The sequence below is a fragment of the Propithecus coquereli genome, unplaced genomic scaffold (genome assembly GCF_000956105.1).
Source record: "Propithecus coquereli isolate 6110/MARCELLA unplaced genomic scaffold, Pcoq_1.0 Scaffold253, whole genome shotgun sequence".
Classification (NCBI taxonomy): Eukaryota; Metazoa; Chordata; class Mammalia; order Primates; family Indriidae; genus Propithecus; species Propithecus coquereli.
Window position 1 is genome coordinate 3,367,108 of NW_012148097.1, and position 20,040 is coordinate 3,387,147.

The following is a 20,040-nucleotide window of genomic DNA, read 5'->3' on the forward strand; positions in this document are numbered from 1 at the left end:
ACAGAATTGACTGGAATTTATCTAAAGCTTGTAGTCATACTGGTATAGAGTCTTCTGGCTCCAGGAGAATGAACGGCAGAGTGGGGAGGCTAGCACTGACCTGGCAATTGGGAAGGTCCTTTTCTTTAAATGTAAATACTCTGGTTCCATATTATTTTATTAATTACTCTTCTGTTTGCCTACTTAAAAATAATGAAAAATATTCAAAATAATCTGCCAATATATCCTGAAGTCCCCAATCTCCTCCGTGAAAATCAGGCTGTTGTGGCTTCGGATACTTCTGCAGTTTTAAAAAAATTCAGTTCACATTTTAATCATAGTTTTATATTTTAATAGTAACACATTTACGTGCTCCACAATTTGCAAGGTGTGACCTGATGTACTGTGAAAGTCTCCTTCCCACCCTGTCTCCTCGCCACCCTGTTCACCCCCCAGTGCCAAACGATGGGTTCCAGAACCGTGTGTCTTTCAGAGGTAGACTAAGTACCACATACATGAGCAAATACAGCGTAATTCTCCCTCTCTCCACCTTAACACGAGTGGTGGCACACAATGCATATTGCTTTCTATCTTGCACTTGGTTTTCTTCTACTTAAAAACATATCTTGGGTATGAAAAAAGAAATGGAGGCCAGGAGACCATATGCAAAGTGGTAGAAAAAATTCAAACCTGTGAATCAAGAATCGATGTCCAGTAAAGCTATCTTTTAAAATTGAAGGTGAAATAAGTATATTCTCAGATAAACTAAAAACTGAGAATTTTTTGCTTTGAAAAAGAAGAACAAAGTTGTAGGACACACTTCTCTATTTCGAAACTTACTATAAAGCACCAGTAATCAAGACGGTGAAGTACTGGCACGAGGACAGACATACGTAGAGACCCATGGAACAGAAACAAGAGTCCAGAAACAAACCAGGTGCCTATGGTCATGACTTGACAAGGGAGCCAAGACCATCCAGTGGGGAGAGAGCAGTCTTTTGAACACGCGGCCCTGGGACAGCTGGACAGCCACATGCAGAAGGATGAGGGTGGGCCGTTGTCTCGCACCATACACACCAACTAACTCAAAGTGAATCACAGGCATAAATATGAGAGGTAAAACTATAAACCTCTTAAAGGAAAATAGGAGTAAATCTTTATGACCTTGGGCTAGGCAATCTTTTCTTAGATATGACACCAAAAGATCAAGCAACAAAAGAAAAAAAATAGATACATTAGACTACACTAAAATTTAAAACTTTTAATAATAATACCATCAGGAAAATAATGTCATCAAAGACATGAAAAGACAGCCCACGGAATGGGAGAATATGCTTGTAAATCATATATTTAACATTTGTATCCGTAATATATGAAAAGCTCTTATGACTCAATAATAAAGAGACAAGTAACCCCGTTGAAAATGGACAAAGGATCTGAATAAACATTTCTCTAAGGAAGATATACAAATGGCCAATAAGCACATGAAAAGATGCTCAACATCCATAACCATCAGGGAAATGCTAATCAAAACCGTGATGAGATACCACTTCACGTCCACAAGGATGGCTATAATCCAAAAGGTGGATACTAGTTAAGTGCTGGTGAGGAAGTGAGAATCTGAAATCCTCATACACTACTTCTGGGAACGTAAAATAGAGCAGCTGCTTTGGAAAACAGCTGGGCGATTCCTCCAAAGCTTACACATGGCGTTACTATATGACCCAGCAGTTCCAATCCTAAGTATATACACTCAAGATAAATGAAAACACATGTCCACATAAAAACTTACACAAATGTCCATTGGCAGCATCATTCATAAAAGCCAAAAAGTGGAAACAAATCAATGCCCTTCAACTAGTGAATGAATGGGTAGACAAAATGTGCTGTGTCCACTGGAACATTTATTTGATCATAAAAGGGAACGAAATACTGATGCATGCTACCACATGGCTGGACCTCGAAAACATCACGCTTAGTGTTAGGAACCAGACACAAAGGCCATGTACTGTATGATTCTATTGACACGAAATGTCCGGAGTAGGTAAACTATAGAAACAGAAAATAATGTGTGGTTTCCTAGAGCTAGGGAGGAGGGTGGAATGGGGAGTGTCGGCTGATGAGTACAGGGTTTATTTTTAGAGTGATGAAAATGTTCCAAAATTAGACTGTGGTAATGTTTGCACAGCTCTGTGAATATAACAACAGCCATTGAACTTGGAGGACAGTTTATGGTATGTGAAATATGTCTCAGTTAATACATATGTGTTAATTATACACAGCTTGGGATCTCTCATGAGATGAGTCGAGCTGCTGGCTGGGCTGGGGTCATCCATGGTGGGGCCAGAGGAGGACCTGATTCCGGGATGGCTGCCGGTTTTTGTTGGCTGCTAGCAGATGGCCTTCGTTCCTTGGTCCTTGCCAAGTGTCCTTTCCGTGAGGCTGCCTGAGTGTTCTCACGACACGGCAGCTGGCTTCCCCCAGAGCGAGATATCCGAGAGAGCAGGGTGGAAGGTACAGTGTGTTTCATGACCTAATGTTATAGGTCACACACTGTCATCCCATCGAAATCCCATTGATTACGTAAAGGCATAAAATAAAGAGGAAAGAATCACTGGGGGCCCTCTTGGAGGCTGGCTCCCACGGTGGGATTGAATCCTGCTGGCTTCTTAGTGACTTCTGTTTCTCCAGCTCATCAGTCAAAACCATTACGCAACACTGCCCTGATGTGACACATTCGGTGCCATGCTGACCCCCGAGGCCTGTGAAGGAGCAGCTCAAGTTTCTGCTGGAGATCAGAATGTGTGTGTGTGTGTGTGTGTGTGTGTGTGTGTGCGTGTAAACACACGTATACATATACATGTGCATATTTATATACGTATTCATTTGCACATTCATATTCATACACACATTCATATACATACACAACTTATATTCATATACATATACATACTTACACATTATTTTTTTAAAAGTCTGACTTACTGGTCTGAAGGTAATGAATTCTCCTGGAGAAATAAATTTCCAGCATGAGTTAGGTATGAAAAACTCCACCTGGTTTTTCTTTTTCTTCCTAATATTATTAACCATGACATTTACTTGGCAAAAATATAGCAGTCCACGAGAAATGCCTTTTCTTGCCGTAGTCCTCCAGATAGGAACACAGAAGCCCCATCCCACATGCTTGGGAATCAGGAAGACACAGATAAGGCCCTGACCCCTCCTCCTTACACCCCCCCCCATAGCTTTCTGATCAATGTAGTGGCACCCGATTGTGTCAGGCTAGTTAAGGTTCTGACAGTCTATCAAAAATCTTCTGAAGTAACTCAATTAATCAGGGATTTTGAAGAAAATGGGCAATTTTGTGATGTTCCCAGGGAGCTCATCTGTATGCGGGTTTTCCCCCAATCACAGTACAGGGAGACATTCAAGCTTGGGCCATCTTCATGCTGACCTGTATAAGAACGTTGTTTTGCCTTCATTGCATGAGGATTGTTTCTTTCATCCCCTAAAGCAGCTGAAAATAAACCCAGAGCTTTCTATCTGGCAAAGGCAGTACCCAAGTAGTGAGTGCAGGAGTTAGGACAGGGAAAGTCGGGCTCCTTAAAAGCTGTGACCTCAGGACTGCCATCGATGAGCTCCCCTTGGTAGCTGATGTCAACACAAGACTTTTATTCTCCTAATGCATTTCATGGGGTGTCAGAGATCCCATTTTTTACCTTGGCCAAATAAAAAATATTAAAGAAAAAAAGCTTAGCATCTACAATCACTATAGTCTCATTGTAAAGAACATTAAATGCCAAAAAAAAGAAAAAAAAGGAAAAAGCACAGTATCCATATAAATTTATTCTTTTAAATGGAAAAGAAAACCTACTTAGCTTTATTAAAAACTTAACTCAACGTTCTTCCTGTTGTCATTTCTCTACAGACCTTTGAAAATGCCCCAGGGCAGTATCTGGATCCCAGGGGCTGCTCTCCAGGGCCCTTGTGCTTTAGCGTCCTGAGACCCTCCGACCGTGCACATGGCCATGGTAGCGTTGACGCTTGGCGCAGTTTCCAGTGCCGCGAGGCCTCCCTAGCCAGTGGCGTGGAAGAAGCCGGGGCGTAGCTTGGTTCCTCAGCTCCCTTCTCCTCAGGGTGCTGGTTACGCACGGCCCTCGGGGCTCACTCAGCTGTCAGCTCGGGATGGATGCGTTATTAACTGCCAATGGCACCAGGCATGGCTTGTCCAGGTTTTTCCATTTTATTAGGAAACTCCTGAAGTAGAAAGACCTCATCGAATCTGCATCAAAAGTGTCCTTTTGCCTGTTGATGTGTCCTACCAGCACTGTCCCTGCTCAGTGTCTCGTGGTGTGGGCCCCTGGGATAACTGACCACTCCCTGCTGAAAATCCTTCCATGGGCTCCATGGTCCAACCCCAACCACCATTGGCCAGTGCTATGGACTGAATCGCGTCTTCCCCAAGTTCATATCTTGAAGCCCTAACCTTCAATGTGATAGCATTTGGAGCTGGGGCCTTTGGGAGGTGATTCAAGGCTAGACGAGGTCATGAGGGCGGGGCTATCACAATGGGATTAGTCCCAGAGAGCTCTCTCCCTCTCCCCTCTGCCCACCCCTCACCCCCTGCAAGCACCACACAAAAGAGAGGCAGTGGCCGGGAGGATGACAAAGTAGATTGCTAAGCCCACGTGAGTGACAGTAGGGGTACTAGGGAGGTCTTCCAAAAAGAAATTGGTGGAATGTATACCTGGCAGAAAATACAGCATGTCCACTCCAGAGAGTTACCCATGGTCACCAAAGTGGTTGAATTGCAACAAAAATTCAAGGCTGCGCACAAAAATGGAGACAGCGAAGTGCTTCTTTGTTCCTCGTCTGTAAAATGGGAATAATAGCACCTGTCTTATAGGACACACACAAGGATGAAAGTAGTTAAAATGGCCAAAGTGCTTGGAATAGTCCTAGCCACGTATTGAATGTCTACTCCTGCTATGGGTCGTCTTTGCCAGGGCTCTGCAAGCTGACAGGTGTGCACTTGGCCAATAACACACAGCCCAGTAACAGCAGATGTGAAATGCAGCACCTGGATCAGAACAGACTGCGTCTCAGAGCAATGCCAAGCATGACCCAGCAGTGTTGGCTTGAGTCAGGAGCAGGGGGGAGGGGAACAGGCATGTCTTGTGGCATTTGTGGAGCCACCAGTGGCACCTGAGGAGGTAATGCCTTTCCCTCGAATCCGCCTGGACGGTTGTCTCCAAACCCATGGCCCTTGATCGTGTGTCCTGTCTACTTCAGTCTTGAATTCCACCCACAAAGATTTGGAGCTAACTGCGGTCTGGGCATGTGCCATTGTTGTTAGGGTTAGGGTTAGGGTATCCTGGGGGAGAGTTTGCCTTTTTCTAGCTCAGTTAAACAGTTTCTGTGGTCCAGGCAATCTGGGGAGGTGGGAATCACAAAGCCTTGACCCCGGGCTTAGGGAGTCTGTAAAGGAGCACACAGAGATGGAAGAAAGGTGTGGCCCAGGACAGAAAATGCTCAGCCATGAAGTCAGATGACTCATCCGAGGAGGGCTGTCTGCCTTCGAGGAGAAGCCCTGTTTGATGGGTCACTGTACAGACGGAGCACAGCATCCTGGCTGCAGAGCAGGTGCGGGTGAGAAGGGCGAAGCTGGCCTGCAGAGAGTCTGGGGGTGCCTTGGTGGTTTTCCTGTTTGATGTGACCGTTCCCACACTGGAGCTTCTGCTAAAGGTATCGAGTGGAATAGTCAAGAAAACAAACTGGGATTGTGGAGCCATGCCTTTAACATTTTGGGAGAAAACGATTTCCATTCTGCCAAACTTTTAATCACATAGGAGGGCAAAGTGAAGAAAAGTTTAGATATTCAGGTTCTAAAAACAAACACTGCTCAAAGAGCCTTGATCACAAGGCAGTGGGAGCTTGTGCTCCACCAAAGAAGAGAGAGTAAATTGAGAAAGAAGATATGAAGTCTCAAGACATAGGAAATGTGGAGTTCAACACACGAGCGAGAGAGGTGGAGGAATTCTCAGGACAATGGGGAAGGGAGGTTCCAGAATGCCAGCTCTTTAACATAGCGAACAGCCCGGACTGGAGCGGGTGCTATTTCCAAGCAGCTGAAATTATTAGAATGCTCAGTGCTTCAAATATTGAGAGGGGGCGTTTCTGGTTTCCAGTTCAGCGTATAGGGAGCTTGTAAGTCACCACTCTGGCCTAACAACAAGCAAAAAGCTCAACAAACTGAAAAAATCAGCGACTCTTCTTACATTCTTCAGAGAAGTGAGGTCATGGGGCAAACTGCTCTCCCCAGTATTGGAGAGACAGGTGGATACAGAGAATCACAGCTTAGCAGAAAGCCACCAGCAGAGGCTGCGGGAACCAGTGCTGGGGGAGGAAGATGTGACCTGTCATTGGTGAATTGTTGGAGGCTCAGTGTGGACCTGTCTGAGAGTTACAGATTTGAAGGGTACCAGTCACGGGAGGGGCACATTTTGGGGAGTTTGGAGTATTCTGCTCTTCTTAGCGAGGGGACGGGAAATACAGTTGTCCCCTCTTAGCCTCCAGGGATACGCTGCAAGGCCCGCAGTGGATGCCCCATGGCCATCGATTGGAACACATTTCTCTTCATGTCTCCCACCCCGAAAATTAATGCCTTTTCCATCTCCTCTAAGCACTTGAACTGGGGCCGTAACTTTTGCAGTTTGAGATGACAGCAAAACTAGCACAAACTTCATTTTCCTTCATCACAATTTCATGAATAGAAGATTCGTTCTTACCATAGATCTTAGCAACTTCCGCAAACGATTGTTTTTCTTAGTGGAGAACGTCTACCTTTTTTTCACTTAACAGCTTCTTTTTGGCATATCTGAATTGACAGCATCACTACTTTTGCACTTCGGGGCCATTTTTAAGTAAAATAGGGTTCTTTGAACACAAGCACTGCGACACTGTGACAGCTGATTTGGTAGCAGAGATGGCTTCTCAGTGACTCGTGGGCTGGTAACATCTACGGCGTGGAGACGCTGACAAAGGGGGAATTCACGTCTCAGACGGGGCGAAGCAGGGTGGTGTGAGATTTCATCATGCTACTCAGATCGGCTCAAAATTTAAAACCTATGAATTTTTTATTTCTGGAATTTTCCATTCAATGCTTTTAGACCTTGGGTAATTGAAACCATGGAAGTGAAACCTCGGATAAGGGGGGCCTACTGTACCTACCTCCAGCCAGTTCTGGACACGTGGAGAGAAGGGAAATACCCAACTCCAGTCATCTTGTCCCACTAAGTGCTTACAGGGGGTGGGGGATGGAGGGGAGACATGTGCAGCCCAGTCTAGCGACACGGGCTCACTGAAACACCGCGACCCGATCACAGGGCTGTAGTGGGCTCCCCCGCCCCACATCTCACCTCACTAATGGCCCATTTATAGCAGGTTTTTCACCCAGGACATCACGTCCAGCTTTCGACAAAAAATTACAAGGCATACAGAAAGGCAAAAACCAAGCATGAAGAGACTGAGCAAGAGTCAGGTATGGCAGGAATGTTTATACTGTCAGACCAGGACATTTTTAAAATTATGATTAGTGCACCAAGGACTTTAATATTGAGAGGGGATTAAGACAATTGATGGGAAGTTTGAAGTTGATTTAATATCGAGGAGGTGAAAATTCAATCAAAACAGAAAACAAGAAAATTATTAACTTCAGGAAGACAGAAGATTGTTCGTAACATATTGTGCAGCATTTATCTGATCGTAGTATTGCAAACACATGGATATTTACTTATGTTGACAGGATGGGGTGGGGAGCACGCAGACTTGCGGTGGGTGGATGGAGCAGTGGCGGGAGAGAGCCAGATCCTGTCATCACAATAGGAAGCCAGTAGAGAATCCCAAAAAGTCTTAGCAAGATACACATGCTGTTTAGAGATGCAGAGGTAAATTTCAAGAGAATCTACTAAAAAGTAGTCACCCCTAGGGAACCGGGAGAGAGAGGGAGGGAAGGAGAGTGCTGTTCTTCTCAGGAGCCTCGTGGAACTGTATCTTTACACAACGTGCACGCTTAACTGAGTAAACGCGGAACGACAATCAACAGGAAACCACAGGCACTGGAGGCAAACAGATTGGGGTTCAAATCTCTAAGAAAACATAAGGTTTGTGTACACTCTCACACAGAACACATCTGACACCAGATGTGTGAGATTTTTTTCCATTCTAATTAATTCTTCAACACCAGCTGGGTATCCTACAATTCAGTTCAATTCCAACACCACCTGCCTGGAGGTAGCACCAGATCCTATAAGATAAGGGCTCAGTCCCACAAGACTGCCCCGCTTCAGACACCAATCCGAGCCTTCTGTACTTCTGACCAGCTGGTTACAAATTGGGGGTTCCTAGAGCAGCTCAGAGAACTCAGGAAAACACTGAACTTACATTTCCTGGTTTATTTTAAAGGATATTACAAAGGACATAGATGAAGAGGTACACAGGGAAAGGTCCAGAAGGGTCCTGAGCACAGAGTGTCTATTCCCCTTGGAGTTGGAGTGCCCCAACCGTGGATGCATTCACAACCTGGAAGCTCATCAAATCTTGTTGTTCAAGAGTTTTTATAGAGTTTAATCTCCAGCTGCCACCTACTCCCACCTTCCCAGAGGTCAGGGGTGGGGCTAGAAGTTCCACCCCTCTAATAACTTGATCTTTTGGGTGTGTGAACCCCATTCTGAAGCTAACTAGGGGCCCTACCCAAAGTCACCTCATTAGCATAAACCTAGGTGTGATTGGAAGGGGCTCATTGTGAATAAAAAAAAATACTCCTATCACTCAGGAAATTCCAAGGAGTTTAGGAGCTCTGCACCAGGAACTGAGGACAAAGACCAAATAGATTAATAGTACTTATTATATCACAAAATCCAAGTTCCCACATTGTGTGACCCTGTCCCCATGACTTAGACCCTCTAAGACTCAATTTCTTCATCAGAAAAATAATGCCAACAACCTCAGGATATTGCTGTGATGGCTGGGTGAAATATGGCGTATCGAGTAAGCACTCTGGCACAGGTGGGGGTCTGAGGATGCACTTGACACCCTCTTCCCCTGGGTGTCATGCCCAGCATGTCCAGTCACACTGTCTCCTGCTGCCCACGGAAGGCGGGCCGTGTGCCTGCCATGGCTGTACCAGTAGGGAAATCTTAGGAACGTTTTGGAAGGTTGGTGTGTGTTGGCTGTTGCCCTGCTTCCAGCAGAGTCCTGAGTGACAAGGCTGCAAGTGTGAGCTATCCCGTCTGCCGGCAGTGCTGGAGGACAGCCTTGCCCCGTGAGGTTGCTGCCTGAAGTCCTTGGTCTAAGTCTGGACCCCTGTGTGGCATGAAAAGCCAAGTGCTTCGCTATGCCCAGCTGAAGTTACCATTAGTGGCATCAAAGCTACAACATTAGCAAGAGGTAAGATTGATCCTGAGTGCTCCACTGAGCTGGAGAGGAATTAATGGGGTAAAGTAAGTAAAGACTAGAATTTCATATTCAAATGCCATGTCTAGAAAATAACTTTGGGTGGGTTTAATTGCACACAGAACTGACTAAAAGCCATCTAATCTTTTGAGGGAATGGAATTGCCAAAAACACTACTAGTCTAGCCTGAAAAATCTACTAAAGCAATCTCTGGGCCCCACATCTACATCAGCAGGGAGCAGGCAGCAGAAGACCAGCAGCCCTTGCCCTGCCACATGGGGCTCGGACATGGTCACGGAGAACGAGGAAGACAATACTGGGGGGCATGCAGGACGAAGAGCAAGGGAGTTCTTTCCAGACAGTGGATCCAGCACTTCACGTGCAAGGATACCTCCAAGGCAGACAGTCTCTGCGATACCTCCCAGCAGGATTTGATAATGGCCAGAGAACTGGCTATTGCTGGTGTTTTGCCTTCCCTTTCTGTAATGATTTTATTTATTTGTCCCACCATTGCATATTAGGTATGTGAGAGGGCAGATTACTTGTCCTTTAGTATGTAAGTAGCTGGGTGAAAAAGAGCCACACCCAGACTTGAAGAAGAGGCCTGTACATCACCCAGAGACCTACGCGAGCTATAATAGAAGTAACTACTGGGGAACTTGTGATGGTTTCGTTTGCATTAGGGCTGAGTGTACTAAGTGTAGGGGAAGGCTACACTTGATATTTTGGTGGCAAAAGGGGTAGATTATTTCAGAAACTCTTTATCTCCCAAGTTCTGCTCTCCATTTTTTTCCCCATAGTAATAGAACTTGGCTTCTCAGAATAAAGACTACATCTTCCAGCATCCCTTGCAGCTAGGTGTGGCCAGGTAACGAAGTTCTGGCAAATGGGATCTAAACCAAGATATTGTTTTCCGGTTTACAGGATTCCTTCTTAAGAGACCGTCGTTTAAAGCCTTTTGAATTTTCTTTCTCCTTTTACCTTCTTTCTGCTTCCGGGGATGTGGATGTGATGGTTAGAGCTGGGGATGCCATCTTGGATTATGAAGTTAACCATGCATATATGGAAGCCACATATGATGAAACAGCAAGAAAGAAGCAGCCTGGGTCCTTGATGCTATGGTAGACTTACCTCTAGACTTTTATGATGCAGAGAAATAGGCTTGTTTAAGCCACAGTTACTTTGGGTTTTTTGTGATGTGCAGTGGAACCTAAGTGTAAGTAATATCAAAGCGATTAAGGAATAGATGCAGGAGTTAGACCATGGTCAGCATACCAACTTCTATGTTAAAACTGGATTGGAGAATATGGCTTGAGCATGCAACCAAAGAGGTGGCATTCTACTGTTAACTCCCCTCAAGTTTAGGTCCTGAGCTGCTGTGTTGGAAGTGCAGACAGACGTCTAGCCAGCCAGAGGTTCCTTAAACCTTAGTGTGCATGTGAATCGCCTGGGGACCTTGTTGGTCACACATTCCAATTCAGAAGGTCTGAGGTGGGCCTGGGATTCTGCTTTTCTAACAGTCTCCCAAGTGCTGATGCCGCTGGTCCAAGGGTCTCACTTTGGGTAAGAAGGCTCTACTTCACACCCATTGCAGTGATTCAGAGCCAAAAGCCTGTCCTGGGCCGTGGCTCAAATGCTTGTTGCATGGAAACTCGGGAGGAGGAGTTAGTTAGAGGTGCAGAGAAGGCAACCCTAGAGCATTTGTTCTCCAATCTGACTGCACGTCGAATGCGTGGAGAAGCTCCAAACATACTGACGTCTACATCCCGCCCCTTGAGATCTGGCTCTGGGTGTGGCCTGGGAATTGGGAGGTTTAAAAGCTTCCCTGATGACCCTAAGGGACAGCAGGGGCTGCGACCCATGGCCCTAGAGGGCCGATGATCTGGTGGAAGTTCTTGTTTAAGGGATGAGGCAAGGACTTGAAGAAGTGTCCGTCCTACGCTCAGAGCCAGGACTGAAGTAAGTGAGTAAGGAACCTGCCTTGGACGTTAGGGTTAAGGGGAAGATGGCATCCCAAAACTCAGTAATCAAGATAAATAATATTTTAGCACAGTATTTTTCAAAATCAATATTTTTTAAAAACACAAAGTATACATAGTGAATAAAATATAAGCGTTTCCAAATGAAGACGAGATCTGTAACAGTGCCATGTGAAACCACGTGGGAGCTTTCTGCAAAAGGAAAATCAGTAATACTGATCCCGTAGGCTACACCCACTGGCTTTCGGTCCTCCTGACCTCCAGGGCTAGACAGCCCAGCCAGGGAACACGGAGGCGGGGCTGCTCCCCACGTGTGTAGGCCAGTGACGGGCAGGTCCGCCCTCGCCCTGAGAAGGTTCTGAACTGGATCATAGCAGTCCTTTAAATAAATTAACCAAGACTGTGAGACTAATAATAGCAGGCATTTATTGAGCTCTAAGTACTTTACGAATACTAACTCATTGAATCCTCACATCTCTCTGTAGGTGCTCTCATGATTTCCTCTGCACAGGGAGGAGCCTGAGGCACCGGTTAATGAGCTTGCCCCAAACTACACAGCGAGTAGAAGCTGAGCGGAGCGCTATAAACTCAGTCAGTGTGGCTCCAAAGACTATGCTCGGAACCACTAGGTCAAAATGTGCCCCTTATTCTAGTTTCTGTCCCATTGCTACCCTGTCATGGTTTCACTACAGCTCAGCAGAGTGATTCAACGAATGCACACAGCAACATTACAACAAGCGATAGAATGACCAAATCTGGATGATGCAAACCCTCTGTCTTTATTTAAATTTCAGGAAAGAAATCGGGGTCACCAAGTTAAGTTAGAAATGACGGGGCACAGAAGTCTGGGTACTTCCCCCCGCCCCCACTTCCTATTCTGGTGAGTCACTCCCTGGCGAGGGCGGAGGACGCCGGGGCGGTGCAGCGGGCGTCACCGGATGGTGTACTTGTCCCACTTCTTCTCGGGGTCGTAGGGCTCCCAGCGGCTGGCGGGGAAGATGTGCTTGTTCTTCTCGTACCAGCTCCTCAGCACCACCTTGCCCGCGTGCGACTCGTCCTTCTCCATGGTGGCGTCGCTGAGCAGCCGCACGTCGTCGTGCACGTCGAAGCTGAACAGCGGCCCGCTCTTGCCCCTGGCCCTGGCGACGATGAAGTCGTAGAAGGTGTGGTAGTGCGGCAGGATGAGGTCCTCTTTGACGAACATGAGCTGCTCCACGCCGGCCGAGCGCAGCTCGGGGACGTCCTTGCGCAGCCCCTGCAGCGCGGTCCTCAGGAACTGCTGCACCGTGCTGCCCTTGGTCATGCGCGCCGTGCGGCGGTGGCCCGAGCCGTCCCAGTAGCTGAAGGTGACCTCCACCTCCTCGGCCTTCACCTTCTCGCGCCTGGCCTCCCACTGCCCGCGCAGCTCCTCCCGGAGCCGGTTCTCCGCCTCCTCCCGGGCGCGGTCCGGCAGGAAGCTGGTGTCCACGTCGGGATTCTTGCCCAGGTTTCTCTGGCTCTTGCCGGCCCCGGCCTCGCCACCCTGGTCGTCGTTGTCGTCCAGCGAGAAGGACAGACGCGAGATCTTGCGCTTCCGCTCGCGCCGGCGCTCCTCGTCGCGCAGCCTCTGCAGCCGCAGCCGGCGCTCCTCCAGCTGCTCCCTCCTGGCCCGCCGCCTCGCGCGCTCGCGCAGCACGGCCTCCTGCTTGGCCTTCATGTCGTTCAGGGTCAGCAGGCCCACCGTGCTCGACTTCAGCTCGGCCTCCACGGCGTCGTAGTGAGCCGAGAACTTCTTGTCCACCTTCGACTTCAGGAGGGTCTCCTCGGCGATGCGCCGCCGCAGCACCTGCATCTGCTCCTTCTGCTTCTCGCGCTTCTTGATCAGGTGCATGGCCCGGCCGGCCTCGTGCATGGTGCCCTTGTACTGCGCCATGGTCGCTGGTGGCTTCTGTAGCGACGGGGACAAACACAGGCTTTAGAAGGGGACCACGTAAGAGCTCTATTAATGGTCTAGCTCAGCGCCTCCTAATAGGACTCTCAGTCGAGATGGAAATTTCGTGGCTGCGCTGCCCCCACGTGATGGCCACCCGGTGCCGGACGCTGACATACGTGGGCACGCCCGGCTTGCTGTGGGAAGCAAGGCCTCTGAGGAGCCGTCCCCAGCAGGGGAGGGCTAAGCACAGCATTGCCTGCCTGTGTTTCACCCACAGCAGAGAGAGGCCTCCTTTAATTTTGCTGGACTCGTCCTCCGTCAGCACTGGGCCTGTCCTGCCTCACCTCCTGCGGCTCCATCATCCGATGGCCCTCACCCCATGAACTCCAGAGGTCCTCTTGCTCAGCCTGCCCCCACCCCTCCGCGGCCCCTAAACCCTCCCACTGTGCCCCCTGGCACACAGGCCTCACCAGCCAACTCTTGGAAGCTTCCTTTACCTTCTGGTCCTAAATTGCAGCCAGCCGTTCTGTGAAGCCTCCCTGTAGCTCCCTAAGTAGAGGATGTTTTCCTCTGATGTTCCGCATCATCTCAAAGTCAGAAGGTGGGATGAGCGTCTCTGCTATTTTTAAAACACTTGTTTTCTTCTATACTCCCAGCTCCTTTGAAGCTCATGCCACCCCACCTTACCACTCACTGTCCCTGCTGTTGCTGTCATCTGTGGAATCCCTTGTCCTTCTCCTAAGCCCTTGAGGATTATTAGCGCCTGCCTCAATTGTCCTGCTTGTCCATCCTACATCCACTGCCATCTTGAGTGTCGTGGGCATGAGCCATGACCCATGACCTCCTCAGCACCTTGACCTTCTCACTGGCAATAATTTCGTCCCCTGCCCCGCCTCAATCATCCACCAACACAGCCACACCCTGGTCCTTATTGCTACCGGTAAGTGCCCCATCTTCAAGATCTTGACTCTACCGCCATCTTTTCTCTCCATTTATGTACGTACTCTGGAACTCCAAACTCCGAGGGTCTTCTGATAGCTCAAGACCTCCAAACCCAACGGCTCCATCGCTTCTCCATTATCGTCACACCCTCATTTGCTTATTCCCTCCTTACCCCGGGGGAGTGCACAGATTCCTAATGCCCTCAGGCTCTTTCCTGCTGTCATTCTCCCTTGAAAAAGCTGTAATCCTGGTTTAACCCAGCTCCTGTCTTCTCTGCTCCTGAAACCAGGTAGCTGACTCTTGCTGGAGAAAACAGCATCACTGTTGCTGGCTGGTCTCATTTTAAACGTGACCTCACATCTCCAAGGGTGACTCAAAACTACCTAGAAATCCTATCAAACTGCCCTAGTAAGTCTGCTGTCCTGCTCTTCAAGATGATAATTTCCTACTTCCTCTGTGTCTCTTCACACCTCTGATGCTCTCCCACCACCTCGGCCCCACCGGAGGCAGCAGGTAAACATTTACCAGCACATCTCAGGTTCTAAACTCAAGTAGCTCTGGGGAAATCTGAGTTAAAGAAAGTATAGCCGTTTCTTTACTGTGAGCCTATAGCACGCTAGTTTCCACTGAAACTCTCCAATGGCGGGTAGAGCAGTTCATGTTTCCACATGAAAAGTTTTGGATTAGTAAGTGTCTCTCCCCCTACAGGGTATCTATTAACGCTTGCCAACCAGCGCTTCAGGGACCTAGTTTGGAGAAACCGGCTGTGAGCTCTATGCCAGCCGTTCAGCCTCACCCTGTCTAATAGTAGTGGTGCCCATGAGCACACCTTACCGAGAAGCCCTTAATTGTACGATGATAGCAAGTGGCAACCACGTGCCAAGAGGAAAGTACCATGGTGTGACCACTCACCCGATTGTCCAAATCTGGGGTTTACCTGGATGACTCTCCTTCAGATACAGTCAAGTACAGAAACGTCTGCCACTGCTTTTCTTTCTCTCCCCTTCCCCACCACTTGCCTTAATCCAGGAAATTGGTCCTCTTTTTTTTTAAATTAAAGCCTTCTCACTGTTGCCCTGCATCAGTATGCAGGCATGTCTCATTTTCTTACACCCCACAGGGACTGTGTTTCTTACAAATTGAAGGCGTGTGGCAATGCTGCATCCAGCATTTTCCAATGGCCTGTGCTGACTTCGTGTCTCTGGGTCACGTTTTGGTAATTCAAATAAATTTTCTGTCTTCTGCGGGCACAGTTTCTGGTGCTCCCAAACAATGACAATAGTAACATCAAAGAGCACTGATCACAGATCACCATAACAGACATAATAACAGTGAAAAAGTTTGAAATATTGTAAGAAATGAATGATTGTGTCAGTTATTCTTGCCTAATTCAGACATTATGGTTTTTCTTTTAAATAGGTTTTACCATAAAGGCAGAAATAGGCATATTACGGAAAAGTTTGAAGAGAAAGGTAAATAATAAAAAGTATGCTCAACATCAAACACAGAAGTAGCGTAACTATTAGTGTTTGCAAGTTTCCTTCTAATATTTTGTGTGCACATGTATCTGTGTATATTTAATAATTTTAATCAAACTTTGCCTGATATTTGATGACATTTTCCCATTTAACTATTCTTCTTATTTTTACATAATCATCACAGTCATTGATTAAATAAATGTGGTACATTCTATTGTAAAAAAAATTTTGTCCATACCAGCAAGACAACAGAGTATTGGGAGCGGCAGCCTGCTCTAATGCCTTGGAAATGCCAATTAAATGCACGAACTTTAATTTAGAGAAAATGTAACCTCCTCCCAGCTTAGTCACAAAGTAAAACAAATATGCAAAAAAAAAAGCAACATTCTTTTAAAAAAAATCCCACAAAACTAAAACTTATACTGTTTTAACAGGAAAAAAATGGGGACTCAGTTTCCAATGTGAGCAACTATAATAATAACCCAAAAAGAACACCTTTTGCCATGATCTGCTTTCAGGTTACTTTCCACCAATCTGAATTCTGCGTTAAAATGATTATCCTACAAGTAAGTGGCAGATACACTGTCCTCTCCAGAGTCAGCCTTGAAATGGAACAGCTGATGGTGGACCCAGACTGGGTGTAGGGCGTGCCGTGATGGCATCCACACTCAAGGATCCCTCCAACCCCACCACGGTCGTCCAGGCAAGGCCATGGGATCTCACAGCAACCAGGTGCCAAAAAGGCACTAGTGCTTGACCGCTACAGAATTCTGTCACCAGACCAGAAGTCCTTCAAAGGGTATTTAAAGATGATGTGCTTGCATGCTTTCTAGTGGAGGGTTAAAAAATGTCTTCCAACATTTGCTTGGTGGAAAGCCGATATTTTGGCATGCAATGGGGTGGGAGGGGAAGAGCCCTCATGTCTTCAGAGACAGGGAAATGCAAAATAGACTAGAAGGGAAAAGCTTGGACAACTTGTGACTTCTATATGTGTTCCCCTAGGGGAAAAACTCCAGACCAAACAAGGGAGAAATGAAACCTAAGAGATGATGTCATGGATTTCAAAATAGATCCTGCACCGTAAATGTCTCTGAGTATTTGTTGGACCTACATTTTTTCTTTAATTTTTATCCAAGTAATACATGTTTGATGAAAATGGTTTAAGAGACTGTAATATGGTTTTACAGTCTTAGTTTAAAGAGTAATACTAAAAGGATTATTTTCACAAACAAAACAAAAGCAAACACTTTCCAATTTATTGTTCTCTTCCCTGGAGCCAACCACTTTCAATCTCTTCAGATGTTTCTTCTGGTATTTACCTTCTTGTTTTTTAATAATTCTTATACTGCTATTTTGTGACTAATTAGTATTAGACTTTATCTATTGACTTTTTATTGTGGTGGATGAAGATTCAATTTTTCCCTGTGATATTTTAAAAATATCTGGCCAAGTCACGTGAAGAAGAGGGTATTATGGTGATTGTCAAAATCTAAGCCAGTTAAGAAAAATTAAATTATACACCATTCCTAATTATAAATATAATGGCAGAAAGCCCAAATAAAATATCAGCAAATGGAATCCAGCAGTTTATTAATCTATACATATAAACTGACAAAACGGGCCTTACTCAAGGATAATCAACACTAGAATCTCTGCGTGTATAATTTTCCACACTGATAACATTAGTAACATGGCTGCAGGCAAAATTCAAAAAATAGCAAACTAGACCTAGAAGGGAACCTCCTTCACTTGATAAAAGGTATTTTTGAGAAACTTATGGCAAATGTCATAGTTAATAGTTTATATTTTTGTCCTTTACAGTTTTCTCAAAAATAAAATTATGGGGTGTTTTCTCCTGTGCTGGGATGACTACAAGCTGGCTGGCTGTAAATGGGGTCCCACAGGAGGGACACCTGGGGGGAAGGTGGCACACCTTTTGCTTTGAGGTGGCAGAACATCACCTGAAACATAGCTTTTAGAAGTGTCACCAAGGAACAGAGGGACAGGACAGCAGGCGCCAAGCAAGGTGTCAAGGAACTCGTGCCTACACGAGGAAAAGTCAGAGAAAAAGAAACAGATGTCTGCCTAGAATAGCAAATATCCTAAACAAATCAGGAATGTCTCCTTTTCCACTGTCCGCTTAAAGGAAAGCAGAAGGGGAAAGTGTCATTTTATGGAGAAACACGTAGAAAGCATTACAATATGACACTGGCCAGTTTTTCCAAGGACCCTTCTTTTCTCTTTCTTTTTTTTTTTTTTTTGAAGTGCAGTGGGTGTGGCTTTTCACACCACATCTCGGAAATCTGCTCTAAGTCAAAGCCCATGGCGGCAATTTAAAAATGTGCCCTGAGGCCAACTCTGGCATTCTGACAGTCCCCTCCTCTTGTTTTTGATATTGTCCTCAGTGGGGATTATTGATATCTAAACCCCTCCTTTCTCTTCTTCCTTTGCCAAACTGTGAAAGCAGCTGGTTCAGGTCCTGGGAAGGAGATAATAGTGGGATGGGTTAATTGCCTGGACACTTCTATTTTCTCCCAGCTCGCAGTGATCCGGGGTGAAGGCGTGAAGAACTCCCGTACCAGAGTAGCAGCTGCCGCTTCACTGGACGCGTGTGTGGGTCAGTGATGGCCATAGTCACACTGCTCAGAGCCAACACTAAGCACCTGTCAGAACATCGCTGGTGTCAGAGTCCAGCGTGCCCCGGGACAACTGAATTTGCAACGGGAAAGCCTGTACCTGGGATTGCTTTTTTTTGTTCCTGGGATAGCTGCTGTAAGAGTCACAGATAATGAGACTGATAGAGGGGGAGACCACCCTGAGATATCAACTTCTTGGCATTTTATGTGGATGAGAACTGACTGTCCAATAAATTGAGGAAATTAAATTCTGAGATAGGAAAGTGGTTTAGAAAATATTTGAACCCAGCATTGACTTTGGGTCAACAAAGGTGCGGGACAAACCAAGCACTCTCAGGGAATTCTGGAGGTAAAGCGAAGCAGCAAGGTGCTGGCTATGACTCTCATGTTAAACCAAGAAATCTTATTTGTGGTGTTTTCATAATATATTCATCGTATTATTTACAGTGTCTCTGACCACATCACAACAAGCCGCAGACACAGAATGTGCTGTTTGACTCTGCACGAGTCTGTTCCCTTAACTCTGCCCTTTTGCAGAGAACCCCCGTGTCAGCGCACGCCAGGGTTGCCTGCCCAGGGACCCATGACCCCAGAGCACTTGGCGCTTCTGATGAAACCCACGCACACCCAAGCTTCCTGGAAAGCCGGACTGGTTAATAATTTGCCCAGAGCTCTCGTGACCCTCCAGGCATCCACCAGCCCCAGGGGAGTCTTGGTATCATCTGAGCCGAGCACTGTGTGTGACAGTGACGACAGGCTCATCACTGGCAGGGTTTGTTCTTTAAACAGCTTGTAAACACGGAAGACATGGCCCCACGACGGGACAGTTGTGCAACAGATAAACAGGACACTTAATGCCGAGGGGCCAGGCAGGCTGGACCTACCCCACGCTCTCATTCTTGACCTCTCTGCGGACTTGTACTTCCCGTCAGGAGTCCCACCGTTTGTGGTAATAAATCAATTCATAAAAGAAGGAACAGCTTCATGGTATATATTCTTGCTGTCCATCACCTTAATTTGGGGCCAAATAAATATTAATAAAAATCATGAGCTATTTGCTTAAAATTTATCCTTAGTTACACCTTGAGATAGGCTTTTCCCTAAAGCTTTTTTCTAATTTATTGTTAAATATGCATATATTACAATTTGCTCTGTTTGTTGCACAGTTATGTAAGTTTTGACAAATGCCTAGACGTCTGTAACTTTTGGTAAGGTCTAAATCATGCTCATCTTTGACTTTGATTTCAGGGCGCTGGTCGGGGCACGTGTGGTGGAAAATCCCTGTTGTCAATCTCGGTCGACATGAGCTTCAGAAGGCCCCGCTGGACTGTGGGCGGATTTCCCGAGGCTCCAACGTGGGGCACTCTGCCTGCTGAGGTCCAGCCTTTGGCGGTGCCCGGTTCTCATAATGACATCACACAACATGTACACTCCTGAGTCAGCGATATTCACTCAGCATAAGGCCTTCGTGCTCATCCACTCTGCTGCACGTTCTTTTTCATTGCTGAGTAGTATGCCATCGTATGGAAGCACTATAGTTTATCCATTGATCCCTTGAAGGATATTTGGGTCGTTTCCAGTTTTTTCATGAGTATAAATAGAGCTGCTATAAATATTCATGTAGGGGTTTTTAATGTGGGCATGTTTTCATTTATCTACCT

At 46.5% G+C, this 20,040-nt stretch overlaps 1 protein-coding gene across 1 annotated transcript; it reads right to left on the minus strand.

Annotated features, from left to right (window-relative positions):
- Positions 1 to 12,335: 12,335 nt before the first annotated feature.
- On the minus strand, positions 12,336 to 13,325 carry FAM50B (family with sequence similarity 50, member B). The gene has a single exon (XM_012647000.1). The coding sequence runs from the start codon at positions 13,321 to 13,323 to the stop codon at positions 12,343 to 12,345; it is 981 nt and encodes a 326-aa protein (XP_012502454.1). The 5' UTR covers positions 13,324 to 13,325; the 3' UTR covers positions 12,336 to 12,342.
- Positions 13,326 to 20,040: the final 6,715 nt, after the last annotated feature.

What these genes read in the sequence shown, in the direction of transcription:
- FAM50B (XM_012647000.1), bottom strand. Translation starts at nt 13,323, where the DNA reads ATGGCGCAGTACAAGGGCACCATGCACGAGGCCGGCCGGGCCATGCAC.